This window comes from Myxocyprinus asiaticus, chromosome 4 (assembly GCF_019703515.2).
Source record: "Myxocyprinus asiaticus isolate MX2 ecotype Aquarium Trade chromosome 4, UBuf_Myxa_2, whole genome shotgun sequence".
NCBI classification, from domain to species: domain Eukaryota; kingdom Metazoa; phylum Chordata; class Actinopteri; order Cypriniformes; family Catostomidae; genus Myxocyprinus; species Myxocyprinus asiaticus.
This window is the reverse complement of record NC_059347.1, coordinates 18,882,009-18,903,261: the sequence shown is the minus strand read 5'-3', so window position 1 is coordinate 18,903,261 and position 21,253 is coordinate 18,882,009. Positions and strand designations below refer to the sequence as shown.

Below are 21,253 nucleotides of genomic sequence, written 5' to 3'. Positions count from 1 at the left end.
TGAAGTGTGTACTTTAAGAGGCCGGAGCCAAATTAATTGCAGAAATTGTGGATCATAAATAAGAATCTCAGTACAGTGCTGTCTTGAAAGCACTGTAATTTAATGGGCTCTAACATGTAATTTGTGCCCCTCTTGGCCCATCATCTAATGTTAAGTAAATGATGAGATATCCAGCTCCACAAATTTATATTTTGAATCACTGTCCCTGGTCCTGAAACCAAACAGGGTTCATCTGAATGTGAGCCAAATCCAAGATAATGATTTCTCTACTGGGATGCCAATTAGTTTAAAAAGAGTTGAAGGCAAAAATAGCTTATGAAACGAATACAAATATTTCCAATTAGCCTAGCTACAAAATGAAACAAATGATGTGATATAGAGTAGCTTATCACCAGCTTTCCTCAACAGGACCTCTCTTGAATTTGATAGCACACAAAATAGAATTCACTATTGTACAAGCATTTTATTTATAATGCAAAGGTGGCACTATAATCCCTCCCGATTCGAAAAAACGAATGGCATGCAAGACGAGAGACTGGTGGAAGCTTTGAGGGCTCCACGTTTGGCATGAAATAAAACATTGATGGAAAGAGGTTTATAGTGTCAGAGAGTAGGTGTCACAAAATGTGTCCCAAAATCACCTGATTTATAAGCGCAACCTGCCTGAAAACAGAGTAAGAATGATCTCGCTCCTCATTGTTATGAATAGATACTTAGATGTTTTTATAAATAAACATTGATGCATGACTTTGGTGCTCGTTTCTTGTGAAGCAATGCTCGATTTCTGAATATGCTTGTGTCTAGAGCAGGAGCAATTAATGATTGAGCGGATGTTATCAGTCACGATGCACGTAATGTAGCACATCAGTTTGGCGTCGGATGTCACTTACTTCCCTACGAAGTTCTCTAATACCGAGCTTTTCCCCGCGCTCTGGCCGCCGACCACCGCGATCTGAGGAAGGTCCAGGTTGGAATTTTGTCCGATCGCAGAGAAGGCGTCCTGCAGTCTGTTCACCAGAGGAATCAAGTCCTCCATTCCCCGATTGCCCATCTTTATGGAAAAACAATCGGCTCTAGTTCACAGTGTGGGGGAAAAAACGAGGGAATCGACCCTGAATGGAGCCCCGTAATAAATGAATGCTGTCCCTTGCAGCGTTTCCTTCAATTTTCCAGGCACCTTTGCAAATCGACGTACGTCCTCCTCCCAACCCGCAGCTCCCTGTCTGTGTTCACCACATCTATGCGATCTGCGGGTTGGATGCAGTGATGAGGCGCCGACTGCAGTACCTTCTCAAGCCACTGGGGGCGCAATGATGGGGACCTGTTATAACATGGCTTGATCAGTAATTTCAATAAATTGTTTAAAGGAATAGTTCACCCAAAATGAAAATTCTTTCATCATTTACTCACCCTTATGCCATCTCAGATGTGTATGACTTTCTTTCATCTGCTTAACTCAAATGAAGATTTTTAGAAGAATTTCTCGATTTCTCAGCATGTTTTGGTCCATGCAATGCAAGTGAATGGGTGGCAACATTTTAAAGCTCCAAAAATCACATAAAGGCAGCATAAAGGTAATCCATACGATTCCAGTGGTTAAGTCAATATCTTCAGAAGCTATATGAGGGGTGTGGGTGAGAAACAGATCACTTTCACATTCTTCTTCTTGTGTTTTTGTTGATTCACATTCTTCATGCATATCGCCATCTACTAGGCAGGGAGAAGTATTTCAAGCAAAAAGGGACTTAAATACCACCATTCTACCATTTCTCACCCACACCTATCATATCCTTTCCGAAAATATGGATTAAAACACTGGAGTTGTATAGATTATTTTTATGCTGCATTTATGTTCTTTTTTGAGCTTCAAAATGTTGGCACCCAATCACATGCATTGTATGGACCTACAGAGCTGAAATATTCTTCTAAAAATCTTAATTTGTGTTCTGCAGAAGAAAGAAAGTCATAAACATCTGGGATGGCATGAGGGAGAGTAAATGATGAGAGAATTTTCATTTTTGGGTGAACTATCCCTTTAAACTAAATCACACCCAAACTGTACTAAAAGGGGGTCACAAGGAAATGTTTTGACATGAATGAAAAGCAGGTTGTAAGAGAAAGACAGTCTTTTCAATGCCATGCGCTGTATAGGCTACAGCAGTATAAAGCTGTTCAGGTTGTATTCCAAAACCCAGAATAGAATTGGCATTTTAGAGCCATGGGTTCCCACTGGATTTTCCAAAGTTTTTTTTAAAATGTTTTGGATTGCAAAATATGGTCTGCGGTAAACATTACTTGAAGATAGGCTACTTGGACGTTTTGTTCTACAACACATATTGCACACAGTCAAACCTTAAACGTGAATTTTGAAGCCAGTGTTTTTTTTTTATTATTATTTATTTATTTTTTTAAAGCATTAAAAAGTTGCTAGATGAGAACTAGGATAGGATTCCCTCACATGCTTGTGGTATTTGTAGTCTGTATCTATCAACTGGTTAGCAACATATTTTAAAAAAAAAAACATTTTAACACGGCGGCTTCAAAATTCATGTTTGAATTACTAAACATCCAGGTATCTTGAAGTAATTTTTACCACAGACATTATTTTACTCGTAAATCCAAAACGGCCATAATAAAAACCCATTGGAAAATTTTGAGGGGAACCCAGTTTGATATGCTTATCTCTTCCAGGTTTTTGGAACACAACCCAAACAGCTCTATTCTAACAACTCATTTTCTTAAAGGAATGTTCAAATTTAAAAGTTCAGCTCAATCAACAGCATTTGTGGCATAATGCTTATTCCTTTAAATAAAAAAAAAAAAAAAAACAGAAATCGAGGTTACAGTGAAGCACTGACAATGGAAGACAATAGGGACAATGGAAGTGAATGTGGCCAATTTTTGGAGGGTTTAAAGACAGAAATGTGAAGCTTATCATTTTATAAAAGCACTTGCATTAAATATTCTGTTAAAGCTTGTGTATTATTTGAGCTGTAAAGTTGTTTAAATTGTCATTTTTACAGTCGTTTTAGGGTTTGTTGACATTACATCGTCATGGTAACAAAGTTGTAAAATTGGCTATAACTTTAAACAGAACAGGTTTGTAAGTATTTTAATGTTCAAAAATTGGCCCCCATTCACTTTCTTTGTAAGTGCCTCACTGTAACCTCGATTTTTGCTTTTTTTAAAGAAAAGGAGGAATGAGTCAAAATGAATTTTTGTGGTAATCAACATCATGCCACAAATGCTTTCGCTTAACTTGTATTGAACACGGAACATTCCTTTAAGTTTTTGTCTACTGGATTATTTATTTATTTATTTAAAGATGTTTTTCAATGTTGCGTCAGCTGAGAAATTAACATCCAATTTAAACACCAGTAAAACCAATTGAAGAATACTTCTATCCCTCACAGCCTCGTGAAAATTAAACATGGCGCTACTCTGAATAAGGTCCATTGTGCTTGTTCTAACCTTAGATATACATACAACGTAATATCCATGGTCCTAACAGATTACTTCGACGCTTAAAATTTTTGAATTTTATTGCACAGGCGTTCTGTGCACACAAAAGTAATTTGTGTAATATTAATAGAAATAATTAACTTCTATTTTGCTACAAGAATTCGATTATTTCTCCCAGCCAAGGTAGGATGGACTACCGCTAGTTGTTACTAACCGACATCTAAACAAATGTGCTAGAGGAGAGTAAGAGTTGTCTATAAACGGTAATGGAGTAAATCTTGTTTTCGTATCAAAAGGTGAGCAGTTTCCCATATTTACCCCAAGTTGTTTAAAAAAAGAAAGCAAATCAAAGCAGAAATGTTATTTGACGTACATTTCAAGCCTTCTCAAAGTTTACAGGCCTGTATCAGTGCCGCCTCCTGTTGTGTATCTGTCACAATATTATCGTCTTGTGCTGATATTACTCTTTTGACATTGTTGTAGGCTTAAACTTGCATGCAGTTTTGTTTCAAGTGTAAAAGAATTCGATCTTATGCAATGTCTCTTGCCTCTACCTTATGAAATTCTGAATAAGATTCACTGTTTTAGAATAAAATATTACCACTTACGTATGTAAGGCCTGGGTAGCTCAGTGAGTAAAGACACTGATTACCACCCTGGAGTCGCGAGTTTGAATCCAGGGCGTGCTGAGTGACTCCAGCCAGGTCTCCTAAGCAACCAAATTGGCCCGGTTGCTAGGGAGGGTAGAGTCACCTCCTCATGGTCGCTATAATGTGGTTCGCTCTCAGCGGGGCGCGTGGCGAGTTGTGTGCATGGATGCCGTTGAGAATAGCGTGAAGTCTCCACACACGCTAGGTCTCCGCGGTAATGTGCTCAACAAGCCACGTGATAGTTGTCTATGAGGGCCCCAAATTCTTGCAGGTGGTATAGCTGCCCATTCGTCTTGGCAAAATGCCTCCAGGTCATGCAAAGTCTTTGGTCGTCTTGCATGAACCACACGTTTGAGATCTCCCCAGAGTGGCTCGATGATATTAAGGTCAGGAGACTGTGATGGCCACTCCAGAACCTTCACCTTTTTCTGCTGTAACCACTGGAGGGTCAACTTGGCCTTGTGCTTAGGGTCATTGTCGTGCTGGAAAGTCCAAGAGTGTCCCATGCGAAGCTTTCGTGCAGAAGAATGCAAATTGTCTGCCAGTATTTTCTGATAACATGTTGCATTCATCTTGCCATCAATTTTCACAAGATTCCCCGTGCCTTTAGAGCTCACACACCCCCAAAACATCAGTGAGCCACCAACATGCTTCACAGTGGGGATGGCATACTTTTCACTATAGGCCTTGTTGACTCCTCTCCAAACATAGCGCTTATGGTTGTGACCATAAAGCTCTATTTTGGTCTCGTCACTCCAAATTACAGTGTGCCAGAAGCTGTGAGGCGTGTCAAGGTGTTGTCGGGCATATTGTAACTGGGCTTTTTTGTGGCATTGGCGCAGTAAAGGCTTCTTTCTGGTAACTCGACCATGCAGCTCATTTTTGTTCAAGTATCGTCGTATTGTGCTCCTTGAAACAACCACACTGTCTTTTTCCAGAGCAACCTATATTTCTCCTGAGGTTACCTGTGGGTTTTTCTTTGTATCCCGAACAATTCTTCTGGCAGTTGTGGCTGAAATCTTTCTTGGTCTACCTGACCTTGGCTTGGTATAAAGAGATCCCCGAATTTTCCACTTCTTAATAAGTGATTGAACAGTACTGACTGGCATTTTCAAGGTATTGGATATCTTTTTATATCCTTTTACATCTTTATAAAGTTCCATTACCTTGTTACACAGGTCTTTTGACAGTTCTTTTCTGCTCCCTATGGCTCAGTATCTAGCCTGCTCAGTGCATCCATGTGAGCGCTAACAAACTCATTGACTATTTATACACAGACACTTATTGCAATTTAAAAAGCCACAGGTGTGAGAAATTAACCTTTAATTGCCATTTAAACCTGTGTGTGTCACCTTATGTGTCTGTAACAAGGCCAAACATTCAAGGGTATGTAAACTTTTGATCAGGGCCATTTGGGTGATTTCTGTTATCATTATGATTTGAAAAAGAGCCAAACAATTGTGATAATAAAGGGGTTCATATGATCACTATCCTTAAATAAAATACATTTTTTTGCATGATCAGTCATATTTTCAAAATCAATGCCAAAATTTCACAATTTCTGCCAGGGTATGCAAACTTTGAGCACAACTGTATATATATATATATATATATATATATATATATATATATATATATATATATATATATATATATTACCACTTACCTAAAAGAACCATGGTATTATTATTGCCATTATTTTTTGCATATGGTAATACCTTGGTATTCTTAAAGTACATGTAAATAACATGGTATATAAATATGGTAATCATTCATGGTAAATATCAAAGTGCCATAGTACTAGCAACTGATACTCTCACTGTACTATGATTCTGTCACATTACTTAAGTGTTACATGCAACTAATGTACAGGCTAGGTTTATCTACCAATAGGTGTTATGGACTGGTCATGCCATGTGTTTATAGTGAAACAGAATATAGATGTAGCAGTCTTGTTTCCCCTAAAATGTAAAGGTTTGCACACTGTTCTAAACAGGCACCTGTGTACATTGCAGTGTGCATCTTAGCAGGAACAAGAATGCTTAAAATCAAAGAAAAGCAGTTTAACCAGCAACAGAGAAGATGCCTGGAACAGCCCCATCAGAGCCTTGTAGACCAGTAGCACAAGTAGATTTTCTCTTGTCTTCGCCTGATTGTCATCCTCCTCAACAGTCTTCACAACAGAGGCATGAACTACATGTGTATCCTGGAAGACAGTTAGGAAGGACTTATAGTTGGTTTACCCTATTATACATGCACACGATCAACAGAGAACAGATTGTCTCTCTATATTAGACTGCTTTGGGGTCAGTCAGTGTCATATCAGATAGGGCAGTTGCTGCACTGACTCAGCTTTTGTTTAGCCTTCCTATACTGTTTGGACATATTTGACTGAAATCACGTTTTCCTATGTAATAAAAATGGTTTCCTTTATCTGAGCAGTACAAGACTTGGTGAATTTTCCTCCATTTACCATCTGCAAAAAAAAAAAAAAAAAAAAAAAAAGAAAGAAAACAAAAATCAAGTCTAAGTAGTAATAAAAAAAAGCGTCACCTTTACTGTTCGTGGTCAAAATTGACAGACTATAGGAAATGAATGGGAATTTTTTTTTTTTTTTTTTTTTGTCAAAAACAATATAAAAATCAGCCTCAATGCAGAACAAACACACATAGAAATGAAGGGGTGAGACTATAAAACATTATAGTGCAAAACATTTTGATGTTTGAAATAAATGATGTGTACTGTAACAGAATGATTATTCTGTTTCTTCTCTTTGTAACACCTAGACAGGATTAACTGAAAGCATAATGTAACATTTTTGCAAAAACAGTAAAAACTAAAATAAGTGCTAAACTTTGACAAAAAATTGTTTGATAATGTCACTGCAGCCCACCTACTGGCTATTATTGTCACAACATGATTTTCAAGTTATTTTTCTTTTTTCACCAGATGGTAGCAATCTGGCCCCATTACGTGACACATTCTCATATTTTCTTCATGTTTTAACTTATAGAAATGTAGGTTTTTAATGTTTTAGGTTACCTACATTTGCTTATTCGCATAAGCAAATTAATGGTGAAATCAAGAAATTTATATTTAAATAAGATCTGAAAAGAAGTGATTAATTTGATAGTTTTTATTTCAGGGAAGAAGAAATGTTATCATTTCTTTTAAAAATAAGTTACCCCTGTACTTACAGTAAAGTTAGTGGCCATTTTTTTAACAGAATAGGAGAGTTAAAGCTTGCTCATTTGTTGTTTGTGACCTAAAACTACCGTCTGTGAAATATTTCTTGCAAATTCTAGATTTTAATATTTTTTCAGCCACCTGAAGTATTTATTATTTCCAAGCCAAAAAATGTCTTATAGAAAGAATAACGCTCATACAGATTCGACATGGTTCAGAGTCTCCTCAGGATACAAATATTTCCATAATTGGCCCATAAGGTTGGAAAATTTCTAAATGTGATTGGTATTGGGGCCTCAATTACACCCATAAAAAGATTATGGAGACTAATAAATGTGTTTTGATCAAAACCATAAGCTTTGTAATTCCCTATCATGAGATATTAATATATATGTAATTAGATTCTTTAAATAATGACAGAATGATTTTTGGGGTGAACTATTTCTTTTATAAAGTCATGCATGTTATGTCATGATTTTTAACGGCAAGATTTTGGTGAGAGAAGCGATTTCATTGTTGCTCATGCCAGACAAAGCACAAAGGAAAATCAAATTGCAATATTCGAGTAGTGTTTTTATTAGTCTAAAATTTTAAGCTGAACGAGTACTCAATTACTAGATTACTCATGCACACCCTTAGTTCAAATCAAAGCATGAACAAAATCTGAGTTGACTGCAATAGCAACAAACTTCTTTAATTCTGTCCGATATAACATGTACTGACCCTTTGTTAAATGTAAGTTTTGCAGCTCTTGAAAGATTGAAGACTGTTTGCAGGGATTTCTGTACACAGGTGAATGTAAGAAATCTAAGAAATTTGGTTGTCTTTTGATTGTGCATACATTGTTAAATTTATTTGTTATTTTCTTCCTCGAACACTACTGTGGCGATGGGGCCATGGCCGAGTGGCGTCTGGGCAGAGTGTGGCTGGGGAGATGAGTGGTAAATGAGTTCCACCTGTGCTCCACACCTGTCTTGTGTTGCTGTGAGGAGGGACGGGAGTATTTAAGGAGAGGAGACAGCAGCAGACGAGGAGAGAGATACGCATGCAGCCGAGTTGGTGTGTGCATTCTGTGTGTTAGGCTGAAAAGCCAACAGAGTGTGTATTGTTGCTGGAAAGGTGGCAGTAGGCTGAAAAGCAATGCAGTGTCAGAAACTTTGTCACAGTGGTGCCGATTTGGAGGAAGAAAACGCTGTCGTGGAGTCCTCGTTGCTGGCTGAAGATCACAACTTCAGCGAGATATTCAATCTGGTAGTTCTGGAGCTGTTTGTCAGTAGGCTACCGAAAGGGATGGCTGAGGACCGTTTGGCGGCATATTTGGGGGCCGGCGAGCCCTCTTCTCTCTCTCTCTCTCTCTCTCTCTCTCTCTCTCTCTCTCTCTCTCTCTCTCTCTCTCTCCTCTTTCTTTCTCCCTCTCCTCCCTCCCCCTCTCCTTCCCCTCATCCTGTTCCTATTCCCAGAAACACGGAATTATGACCCAGAAGCCATCCTGCAGTGAGTCGGTCGAAACGCCAACACTTCTTCTCCAGAAATGGAGGGGGGGGGTGTAAGTCACAGGCCAGATGGCTCCCCGGCCTGAGTTGGGCGATGGGGGTATGTGGTGATGGGGGTGTGGCAGAGCGGTGTCTGGGCAGAGTGAGGCAATGGAGATGAGTGGGGAATGAGTTCCACCTGTGCTCCACACATGTCTCTTTTTCCAGTGAGGAGGGACAGGAGTATTTAAGGAGAGGAGACAGCGGCAGACGAGGAGAGAGAGACGCACGCAGGCGAGTTGGTGTGTGTATTCCGTGTGTTAAACTGAAAAGCCAACAGAGTGTGTATTGTTGCTGAAAAGGCGGCAGTAGGCTGAAAAGCAATGCTGTTCCTAGAGAATTAAAGAAAGTCAGAGACTTTGTCAAAACTGCCAACAAAATAATTTTTTCATATCCCAGCTTAGTATGCAGAGTCAACCATAAGCAGGGTTGGGGAGTAACGGAATACATGTAATGGGATTACGTATTTAAAATACAAAATATAAGTAACTGTATTCCACTACAGTTACAATTTAAATAATTGGTGTTTTGAATACAGTTATATTCAAAAAGTATTTTGATTACTGAAGAGATTACTTTGCATTTTATTGTCATTTGTTTCATTTAATATTTACTCCTTTCAGATGGAAAACATTTATACATATAAATGATGCGATCCAAAGTGCATTTGAACAGCGGTGAAGCACTTTCTTATGATGTGTTATATTCATATGAGCAGACAGAGAAGTAAGTTTGAAGTAAGTTTGGAGCAGAAGAAATAGAAATAAACCTTGTATAAATTGTCAGCTTTACTCTAAGCTAAAATGTTATTTCTAGCCATTTTACATGCACGTTACGAGGAACGATCATATTTTTTATCAAGAAAAGACCTTTGATAATAGAGCAAAAATCATATTCCTGATAATAATTTTTAAATTGTTTTCCTGTTAAAATATCTAAATATCACTCAAACAAGATCAATTTGATTTATCTTGTTTTAGAAACAACACTGCATAAGATATTTAGGTTTTTCAGAGAATGTATTTTTAACATGTGTATTTTGTCTTACTGTACTGGCAGAGTTTTTATAGTCAAAACAAGTGAAAAAAATCTACCAGTGCTGAAGAAGTAATCCAAAGTATTTAGAATACGTTACTGACCTTGAGTAATCTAACGGAATACGTTACAAATTACATTTTACAGCATGTATTCTGTAATCTGTAGTGGAATACATTTCAAAAGTAACCCTCCCAACCCTGACCATAAGTAAGCCTCTTGTAGGTTGATTTCTCCTAAAAGTATAACGTTGTGGCTCTGTAGCTCTATCAAAACTTAAAATGTTAGTTTAAACGGTCATCCAGCCCTACACAGTGTAATTGGCCCGATCTATGGATTGAGTTTGGGGCAGGACTATCTGCTTGAGCAATCAGTGAAGGATTTGTGGAGTTCTCTGGAATCTATTTGAAAACGGGGATTAATTTTGCATTTACATTAGTGGCACTATTGGTGCAGAATTACACACTTCAGCTTTAAGATTTTAAGGTATTGTCCAAAAATGTTTATGAGAAAAACAGAAATGTAAACTTTTTTTGTGTAGTGAGACAAGAAAGAGGTGCCTAGGAAATAGTTTTGATTAAAATCCTGTAGAAGAGACATGGAATAATTGAGTGAATTATAGAAAAAAGAGTGTAGCATGTTAAAACACTGTAATGGAACTTTGGGACAAGACCCCCTGCTGTAGTTTGTTTTAGGCCCGTCTGTCAGTATGTGTGATGTGGTGGATGAGGATCTGAAAGAGGGGGCATCTCGTGGCATCAAAGTCATCTATAAATTCCCCTGGGGCCTAGAGACCTTGGAGACACTGTGGAGCCTGGGGGATGCTCGACAGCTGAAGACTCACCAGGGCACATGTACAAAACTACAGGTCAGAATGAACTGTGTGCATGTTAGATGCATTTATATGGTATCTTTATAAAAGGTATAATTTCGTTTATTTGCCAATGGAATATTACTAAATTGGGCAGTATATTATTACACAAGTGTGAAGTAAGTATACAATAGATTTATTAAATTAGTTTTTACAGAAACCATTTGGCTCAATACAAGTTAAGATCAATCAACAAAAGCATATGTGGAATTATATTAATTACAAATAAAAATCTTGCCCCTCATTTATTTGAAAAAAAAAAAAAAAAAAAAAAAAAGGAAGAGAGAAAATTTTTAGTCACAGTAAGGCACTTACAATGGAAGTGGATGGGGCAAGTCCATAAACATTCAAATACACACAGTATGAATATAATACAAGATGTAAACATTATACAGTGGCCCCAATAAGTATTTGGACACTTAGGCTGCTTTTAAAAATATGAATTCTATTGCATTATAAAACAAAATATAAACCAAATGCTATTTATTGTAAAGAAAATTAGCATGAGCACACTTTTTAAGAAAAACATTTAACAAAAATAAGCTTGTCAGGTTTTAAATTGTAAAACTACAGATATACTGTTTAGATTTGGACACTTAAACATCTCAGTTTAAGTGTTTTAGTATTTGGTTTGTAATCCTTTCACAGGACTTCTTGACCATGTCATGGCATATAGGGTTGGGAGAGTTACTTACAAAATATTTTCCTCTGCAGATTACAGAATACATGATGTAAATTTCTAACATATCCTGTTAGATTACTCAAGGTCAGTAACGTAATCTAAATACCTTGGATTACTTCTTCAGCACAGATTTTTTTAACTTGTTTTGACTATAAAAAAAGTTTAAAAAGTCTGCCAGTACAGTAAGACAAAATACAGTTATATTTAAAATACATTTTCTGAAGAAAGCCTAAATACCTTATGCAGTGTTTCTTCTAAAAAAAAATGTATGTTGTTCTAAGGATTTTTAGATATTTTTTCCGTAAAACAATACAAACATTTTCATCAAGAATAAAAACATTTCAATATATCTTTGCCCTAATACCAAAGGTCTTACTAGAGATAAAAAGAAAGATCTAATGTGAATTTTCTTGATAGAAAAAATATAATTGTGCATGTAAGACAAATTCCCTTACAAGGCAAGTGAATCCACTCTGCAGCCATCTTGGGAACGCTCCTCGGCAGTTATTTTCTACGGATATAAGTGGCATAAAAGTACAGCTCCTATCTACTTAAATAGGGAAAGACAGATATCTCTAAAATGGTTGGTCAAGATCATGATTAAAGAACATATTTCAAATCAGCAGTAAAAAGAAAAAAACATAATAAATTGTTTCTTTAGCTCAGATCATGCTAAAAAATGTTTTTTTTTTTTTTTTCAGGCAGGTCCAGCTAATGGGCATGCACATTCTCGAGTTGAATGACAGGTGACATCTGTTTCTAAAAGGTGATTGGCTCTATTAATTATAAAGCGGGACTTCCTTTTGTACATTGGCGATAGTGGGCGTTCCAATTTCCCCCATTCATTTTAGTAAGTGTTCATTCTCAGACTAAAATGTCTCTGTAAAAGGGCTAGAAATACCATTTTAGCTTAGCATAAATCTAAATGGTCACATGACAATTTTACAAGTAAGGTTAACTATTTGTGCTGCTCCAAACTTCAAAACCCCACAGAGTGTACACAAGGACATATTTTTCTGATTGGATGTGGATTCTCTCTATTAAAGTCCCAAAGAGAAAGTTCCTGCATCATTTATATGGATACACGTTTTCCAACTGAATAGACTAAATATTAAATGAAACAAATGACAATAAAATGCAAAATAATCTCTTCAGTAATCAAAATACTTTTTGAATGTAACTGTATTCTAATTACCAATTATTTAAATTGTAACTGTAGTGGAATACAGTTACTTATATTTTGTATTTTAAATACGTAATCCCGTTACATGTATTCAGTTACTCCCCAACCCTGATGGCATAGAATCAACAAGTTTCTGTAAAGCTCCAAGTTTCAGCCACCAAAGCTTTCAATTCATCCACACTAGAACACTGACGGTCTGATATTTTCTTCTAAATTTAATTCCATAGTTGTTCTATAGGGTTTAGGTCAGGGTTCTGGGAGGGCAATTATAGGCATCTTTTGTTAATCAAACAAACAGATAGTCTCGTACCAAACTCACACCATTGGTTGAGTCAGTGTTGTTGTGTCGGGCTGGACGGATCGGTCAAAACAAAGAGGATTTTTTATAGCACCACAGAGAGACAGTGTTTACATTTTGATAAATGAACATACAAATGGCTTACTTGTAGTTGTCTTTGCAATGTTTTTTTTTTTATTTTTTATATTACAATTATAAACAATGTATTTTATATTCAATAAAGGAGGGGCGAGTAAGTTTAAGTGATAATCAACATTATACTAAAAATGCTGTTGATTGAGCTTAAATTGTATTATCACAGTTTCATGTCAATGTATCAAGTCACAACAGTGCCTTGGATGTGGTTTTTCCCCCAGTGCAGAGATAGAAGGAAGTCTGTAGGTACTCATGTTATCTCTATTAGTGGGAATATGGACAGAGGCATGCTGGCTTACCTGTTTAACTCACTCCAGCAAGCTTACATTCTCTGCTATTTTTCTGTGGTATTAACAGGTTTTGAAGCTGCATCCCACTTTAACTCCTGTGAAAGTTGCCCTGGATCTGGGACGGGGCTGTAATTCAGAGCTTAGACAGGTAAATATGAAAAGATACTTGAGGCATTTGAGGCTCCTCAGCTGCTACATCAACACAACCCTCTTGAGATCATCCAGATATCCTTTAAAGAAGCCTCAAAATTGTATTTGTGCTCAAGGAACTTCAATATGTATTTCAAAAGTCTCAAAGCCTTTCCTTTATGATGGGAACATAATGGAGTTTCCTTAATGAACTGTTGACAGTGTCTAGAGAGTAGAGACTGTAACAATTTTTGCAAGAACTAAGAGTAGCTTAAGATATTCAAACCACATCCACACTAATCCCTACTTCATTTGAAAACCCCATTTTCAGTTTTCTAACGCCATTGTTTTCCAAAGTATGCAGTAATGGAGAGTGTTTTCTAAATGCTCCGTTTTTGTGGAGGAAAAGTTTGCTCTAGTGTGGGTGAGAGGTAAACGTAGCAAAATCAATGTGTTTTCATACAATAATGTATTAGAGTGGATATGGCCTGAGAGAGCCAAGGAGGAACTTAGATGTTCTCCAGAAGGTTCGGCCGGTGTGGCAGCTGAGGAACCACAAATGGTACCTCGAGTGTCTTGGACAATGGACAGTGAAAGATAAACATTTAGGAATATTCTGACCAGTAATCTAAAAAATAGATTTATTTTATTTCAGACCAGGTCAAGCTTTTGTAGAAATCTGGTAAGGCAATTCAAATGTGTCTCCTAAGGTTTGTGAGGGTTTGCTCCAAGAGTTTCTTGAAGCTGGAATTTCCACCTGGCCTGGATACAATGGAGTAGGGGGCAGTGGTGGCTCAGCAGTTAAGGCTCTGGGTTACTCTGGGGCTTGAATCCCAATGCTGGGGTTCAAGCCCCAGCACTGCCAAGATGCTACTATTAGGCCCTTGAGCAAGGCCCTTGACCTTGACCTTATCTGCTCCAGGAGCACCATATAATGGCTGATCCTGTATTTCATTGTATATGTGGAAATTGTATAATGTGTGATAAAATTAATAATTATGCCATCATCCCTGGATAATTTACATAAAAGTAACTGACTCTATTCACATTTTTCAACAATATTCATTGACACCGCAGCACCGTGTCATGATGAAATCAGTATTGAGAGGTCTAATTTCGGCTGCAGGTATGATGAGATGGGTGTCCTCTTCACAGTAATAGTCAGTGTAAGCACACTAAAGAATAGCCTTCTGCTGGTCCGTAACAGAGACACCACCATCAGAGAGATTATGCACATCTCAGAGATCAAACACTTCCTGCTCAAATACATATCTGCCTCAGACAATCTCTGACTTTTCTCATCTTAGTCTCAAATTATACAGCCTTGTATTATAATCACTCTAATTAAAGGGAAGGTTTACCCAAAAATGAAAATTCTCTCATGATTTACAGGTGCATCTCAATAAATTAGAATGTCATGGAAAAGTTCATTTATTTCAGTAATTCAACTCAAATTGTGAAACTTGTGTATTAAATAAATTCAATGCACACAGACTGAAGTAGTTTAAGTCTTTGGTTCTTTTAATTGTGATGATTTTGGCTCACATTTAACAAAAACCCACCAATTCACTATCTCAAAAAATTAGAATATGGTGACATGCCAATCAGCTAATCAACTCAAAACACCTGCAAAGGTTTCCTGAGCCTTCAAAATGGTCTCTCAGTTTGGTTCACTAGGCTACATAATCATGGGGAAGACTGCTGATCTGACAGTTGTCCAGAAGACAATCATTGACACCCTTCACAAGGAGGGTAAGCCACAAACATTCATTGCCAAAGAAGCTGGCTGTTCACAGAGTGCTCTATCCAAGCATGTTAACAGAAAGTTGAGTGGAAGGAAAAAGTGTGGAAGAAAAAGATGCACAACCAACCAAGAGAACCGCAGCCTTATGAGGATTGTCAAGCAAAATCGATTCAAGAATTTGGGTGAACTTCACAAGGAATGGACTGAGGCTGGGGTCAAGGCATCAAGAGCCACCACACACAGACGTGTCAAGGAATTTGGCTACAGTTGTCGTATTCCTCTTGTTAAGCCACTCCTGAACCACAGACAACATCAGAGGCGTCTTACCTGGGCTAAGGAGAAGAAGAACTGGACTGTTGCCCAGTGGTCCAAAGTCCTCTTTTCAGATGAGAGCAAGTTTTGTATTTCATTTGGAAACCAAGGTCCTAGAGTCTGGAGGAAGGGTGAAGAAGCTCATAGCCCAAGTTGCTTGAAGTCCAGTGTTACGTTTCCACAGTCTGTGATGATTTGGGGTGCAATGTCATCTGCTGGTGTTGGTCCATTGTGTTTTTTGAAAACCAAAGTCACTGCACCCGTTTACCAAGAAATTTTGGAGCACTTCATGCTTCCTTCTGCTGACCAGCTTTTTAAAGATGCTGATTTCATTTTCCAGCAGGATTTGGCACCTGCCCACACTGCCAAAAGCACCAAAAGTTGGTTAAATGACCATGGTGTTGGTGTGCTTGACTGGCCAGCAAACTCACCAGACCTGAACCCCATAGAGAATCTATGGGGTATTGTCAAGAGGAAAATGAGAAACAAGAGACCAAAAAATGCAGATGTGCTCAAGGCCACTGTCAAAGAAACCTGGGCTTCCATACCACCTCAGCAGTGCCACAAACTGATCACCTACATGCCACGCCGAATTGAGGCAGTAATTAAAGCAAAAGGCGCCCCTACCAAGTATTGATTACATATACAGTAAATGAACATACTTTCCAGAAGGCCAACAATTCACTAAAAATGTTTTTTTTTTATTGGTCTTATGATGTATTCTAATTTTTTGAGATAGTGAATTGGTGGGTTTTTGTTAAATGTGAGCCAAAATCATCACAATTAAAAGAACCAAAGACTTAAACTACTTCAGTCTGTGTGCATTGAATTTATTTAATACACGAGTTTCACAATTTGAGTTGAATTACTGAAATAAATGAACTTTTCCACGACATTCTAATTTATTGAGATGCACCTGTACTCACCCTCATGCCATCCCAGATGCAAATGACTTTCTTTCTTCTGCTGAACACAAAGATTTTAGAAGAATATCTCAGCTCTGTTGGTCCTTACAATGCAAATAAATGGTGACCAGAACTTTGAAGCTCCAAAAAGCACATAAAGGAAACATAGAAGTAATCCATATGACTCCAGTGTTTAAATCCATCCAAGCGATATGATAGGTGTGGGTGAGAAACAGATCAATATTTAAAGAAATATTCCGGGTTCAATACAGGTTAAGCTCAAAAACGTTCAAAAATTTTCTCCCATTCACTTCCATTGTAAGTGCCTCACTGTAACCCAGATGTTTGCTTTTTTTTTTTTTTTTTTTTTTAAAGAAAAGGAGGGGCAAGTCAATAAATTTTTGTGGTAATAACTGTTATGCCACAAATGATGTCGACTGAGCTTAACCTGTACTGAACCAGGAATATTCCTTTACGTCCTTTTTAAACTATAAATCTCCACCTTTGACCAGGGCCAGTAGGTGGTGATATGCACGAAGAATGCGAATTGCCAAAAATAAAAGAAGAATGTGGAGGTGAAAGTGGAGATTATAGTAAAATGGACTGCAATATTGACCTGTTTCTTAACCAAACTTATCATCACACATGAACATCAGACTTCTATTCAGAAGATATGAATTTAACCACTGGAGTCATGTGAAGTACTTTTATGGAGACTTTGTGATTTTTAGAGATTCAAAGTTCTGGCTACTATTCATTTGCATTGTATGGACCTACAGAGCTGAAATATTCTTCTAAAAACCTTTGTTTTGTTCTGCTGAAGAAAGAAAGTCATACACATCTGGGATGGCATGAGGGTAAGTAAATGATGAGAAAATTTTCATTCTTGGATGAACTATAATTTTCTCTATATGCCACTTTGTGGTCTTTCGCCAGAGGCAACAGTGAGCACGTTAAGATGCATGTTTTTACACCGGTTATGCTTAAAAAGCCAACAATGTGTGTGGTCATATAAATGACTTAAACGGGTTTTCTTTATTGGGGTTGAAACTGTTAGAGTATGTACTGAATTTGATGAAGGACACACTTCTCTGCCAGACATTCATCCAGGAACGTGGGGATTGCCCCTTGACCTGAATATATGAAGGAATAACAACAACTGCAAAAACAACTTACTCTGGTTTTGTTAAACAAGCACCATTTAAGCACAGGAAATAACTTTCTTGGTGTATAAAGCACTTTCAATTGAAAAGAAATGCCTGACTTGCAGTTCTTCACCTTTTTTTTAAAAAATCCAGTGTTTTGAACAAGACGTCTCCTTAGTTCCTGAGGCATGATGGAATGAAACAGTGTCCAGTGGATGCACAGTTTAGAATCTCGCCAGAAATAGTACAGTAGTTCATCTGGGTATTTCTTGCTTACAGTTTTATGAATACTGAGGATTTGGACACTTCTACATTGGCATGTTTTTAACATACTATATAGTAGGGAAGTATGCATGTTCAGGCTGATGAAGAGCCGTGGGCTCGAAACGTCACCTTAGGTGAGAAAATTAAAATAAATGTTTCTAACTTTGGAGCCGCGGTGCACAGACTTTTCTCTCTTTTTCACGTTGAGCTTTTTTGCCGTTGGATGTGCGTGCATTTGTTAATTTTTTTGTATATGTATTTAAATGTAAATATACTGTATGTCCTCTAGAGACCGGGTGTTATTTTGTTTTTGTTGTTGTTTATTTATTTATTTTGTCCTTGATCAATTTCACAGTATGCCCACCTCTTCAGTCGCCACTATACCACTGGCTCAAATGTTGGCTACAGATATAGTGGACGCCAGCATAATTTGTCTCCTGTGTGATGCTTCTGACACTGAAGCACCATGAAGTCTGCCATCTTGTCTATGAAATTAAATCTTTTCATTAACTAAACTGCAAAGGACATCAAAGCTTGTATTTGTGCATGTATTTAATGAAAAAAAAAAAAGTGTTTAGTTATTTCAATTTTATGAATTTAATGGGACACCATCAGACATTTGTTGAGGCACCTCGGTCAGCTCTGTTTAACATTGGTGGCAAAACAACACAAAACTGTTCAGACTCACATCTAAAGAACACACCTTCTCTGTTTCAACTTATGAATTTTCCACATTGACAATATCTGTCTCTTGTTCATTGTCAGTTGAATGAATTTGATAATAATACCCTTTTTTAAATCTTTGGAATTTTCTTTATTACATTTCTATATTCCTTTATTTTATTTATTTAATTGGTAACACTTTACAATATGTTTGTATTCATTAGTTCATGTTAACTAATGTAGATAACTAATGCTAACAATGAACAAAGTTTTTACAGCACGTATTAATCTTGGTTAATGTTATTTTCAACATACCCTACTAATACATTTAAAACTAAAAGTTGTATGTACGCGAACATTAGTTAATGCATTATGAACTAACAATGAACACTAGTATTTTCATAAATTAACATTAACCAGATTTATTAAATGCTATAACGAAATAGTGTACATTATTAGTTCATCATATGAAATGCATTAACTAATTATTGTAATTTGTTAACATTTTAATATATATAAACTCAGCAAAAAAAAGAAACGTCCTCTCACTTTCAGCTGCTTTTATTTTCAGCAAACTTAACATGTAAATATTTGTATGAACATAAAAACATTCAACAACTAAGATATAAACTGAACAAGTTTCACAGACATGTGATTAACAGTAATGGAATAATGTGTCCCTGAACAAAGAGGGGGGGGTCAAAATCAAAAGTAACAGTCAGTATCTGGTGTGGCCACCAGCTGCATTAAGTACTGCAGTGCATCTCCTCCTCGTGGACTGCACCAGATTTGCCATTTCTTGCTGTGAGATGTTACCCCACTCTTCCACCAAGGCACTTGCAAGTTCCCAGACATTTCTGGGGGTAACGGCCCTAGCCCTCACCCTCCGATCCAACAGGTCCCAGACCTGCTCAATGGGACTGAGATCCTGGCTCTTTGCTGGCTATGGCAGAACACTGACATTCCTGTCTTGCAGGAAATCACACACAGAATGAGCAGTATGGCTGGTGGCATTGTCATGCTGGAGGGTCATGTCAGGATGAGCCTGCAGGAAGGGTACCACATGAGGGAGGAGGATGTCTTCCCTGTAATGCACAGCGTTGAGATTGCCTGCAATGACAAGCTCAGTCCGATGATGCTGTGACACACTGCCCCAGACCATGATGGACCCTCCAACTCCAAATCGATCCTGCTCCAGAGTACAGGCCTTGGTGTAACACTCATTCCTCTGAAGATAAACGTGAGTCCGACCATCACCCCTGGTGAGACAAAACTGCGACTCGTCAGTGAAGAGCACTTTTTGCCAGTCCTATTTGGTCCAGCGAAGGTGGGTTTGTGCCCATAGTCGACGTTGTTGCCGGTGATGTCTGGTAAGGACCTGCCTTACAACAGGCCTACAAGCCCTCAGTCCAGCCTCTCTCAGCCTTTTGCAGACAGTTTGAGCACTGATGGAGGGATTGTGTGTTCCTGGTGTAACTCGGGCAGTTGTTGTTGCCATCCTGTACCTGTCCCGCAGGTGTGATATTCGGATGTACCGATCCTGTGCAGGTGTTGTTACATGTGGTCTGCCACTGCGAGGATGATCAGCTGTCCTTTCTGTCTCCCTGTAGTGCTGTCGTAGGTGTCTCACAGTACGGACATTGCAATTTATTGCCCCGGCCACATCTGCAGTCCTCATGCCTCCATGCAGCATGCCTAAGGCACGTTCACACAGATGAGCAGGGACCCTGGGTATCTTTCTTTTGGTGTTTTTCAGAGTCAGTAGAAAGGTCTCTTTAGTGTCCTAAGTTTTTATAACTGTGACCTTAATTGCCTACCATCTGTAAGCTGACAGTGTCTCACAGGTGCATGTTCATTAATTGTTTATGGTTCATTGAACAAGTATGGAAAACATTGTTTAAACCCTTTACAATAAAGATCTGTAAAGTTATTTTGATTTTTACAAATGTATCTTTAAAATACAGTGTCCTGAAAAAGGGACGTTTCTTTTTTTGCTGAGTTATATATATATACACACAGTTGAAGTCAGAAGTTTGCATACACTTAGGTTAAAGTCATTAAAACTCATTTTTTAGCCACTCCATAGATTTCATAGTAGCAAACTATAGTTTTGGCAAGTAATTTAGGACATCTACTTTGTGCATGACATGAGTAATTTTTCCAACAATTGTTTACAGACAGATTGTTTCACTTTTAATTGACTATATCACAATTCCACTGGGTCAGAAGTTTACATACACCAAGTTAACTGTGCCTTTAAGCAGCTTGAAAAATTCCAGAAAATGATGTCAAGCCTTTTTACAATTTTCTTTTAGGAGGTGTACTGAATTGGAGGTGTACCTGTGGATGTATTTTAAGGCCTTCTTTCAAACTCGACAAACTTGACATCATGGGAAAATCAAAATAAATCAGCCAAGACCTCAGAAAACAAATTGTGGACCTCCACAAGTCTGTTTCATACTTGGAAGAAATTTCCAAACGCCTAAAGGTACCACGTTCATCTGCACAAACAATAGTACGCAAGTATAAACACCATGGGACCATGCAGCCATCATACTGCTCAGGAAGGAGATGCATTCTGTCTCCTAGAGATGAACGTAGTTTGGTGCGAAAAGTACAAATAGATCCCAGAACAACAGCAAAGGACCTTGTGAAGATTCTGGAGGAAACAGGTAGACAAGTATCTATATCCACAGTAAAATGAGTCCTATATCAACATAACCTGAAAGGCTGCTCAGCAAGGAAGAAGCCACTGCTCCAAAACCAC

At 37.8% G+C, this 21,253-nt stretch overlaps 1 protein-coding gene and 1 pseudogene across 3 annotated transcripts in view; one reads left to right on the top strand and one right to left on the bottom strand.

The window, feature by feature from the left end:
• Positions 1-1,200, bottom strand: part of LOC127440095 (dynamin-1-like) — a 72,429-nt gene extending 71,229 nt beyond the window's left edge. For all 3 annotated transcript variants that reach the window (XM_051696483.1, XM_051696481.1, XM_051696482.1), the window contains exon 1: positions 891-1,200. In XM_051696483.1, the coding sequence (XP_051552443.1) occupies positions 891-1,051 (161 nt within the window). In that variant the 5' untranslated portion in view covers positions 1,052-1,200. The remainder of the gene's footprint in view (positions 1-890) is intronic.
• Positions 1,201-8,770: 7,570 nt separating this feature from the next.
• LOC127439710 (DNA polymerase subunit gamma-2, mitochondrial-like) lies at positions 8,771-14,745 on the top strand (annotated as a pseudogene).
• The last annotated feature ends 6,508 nt before the right edge of the window (positions 14,746-21,253 follow it).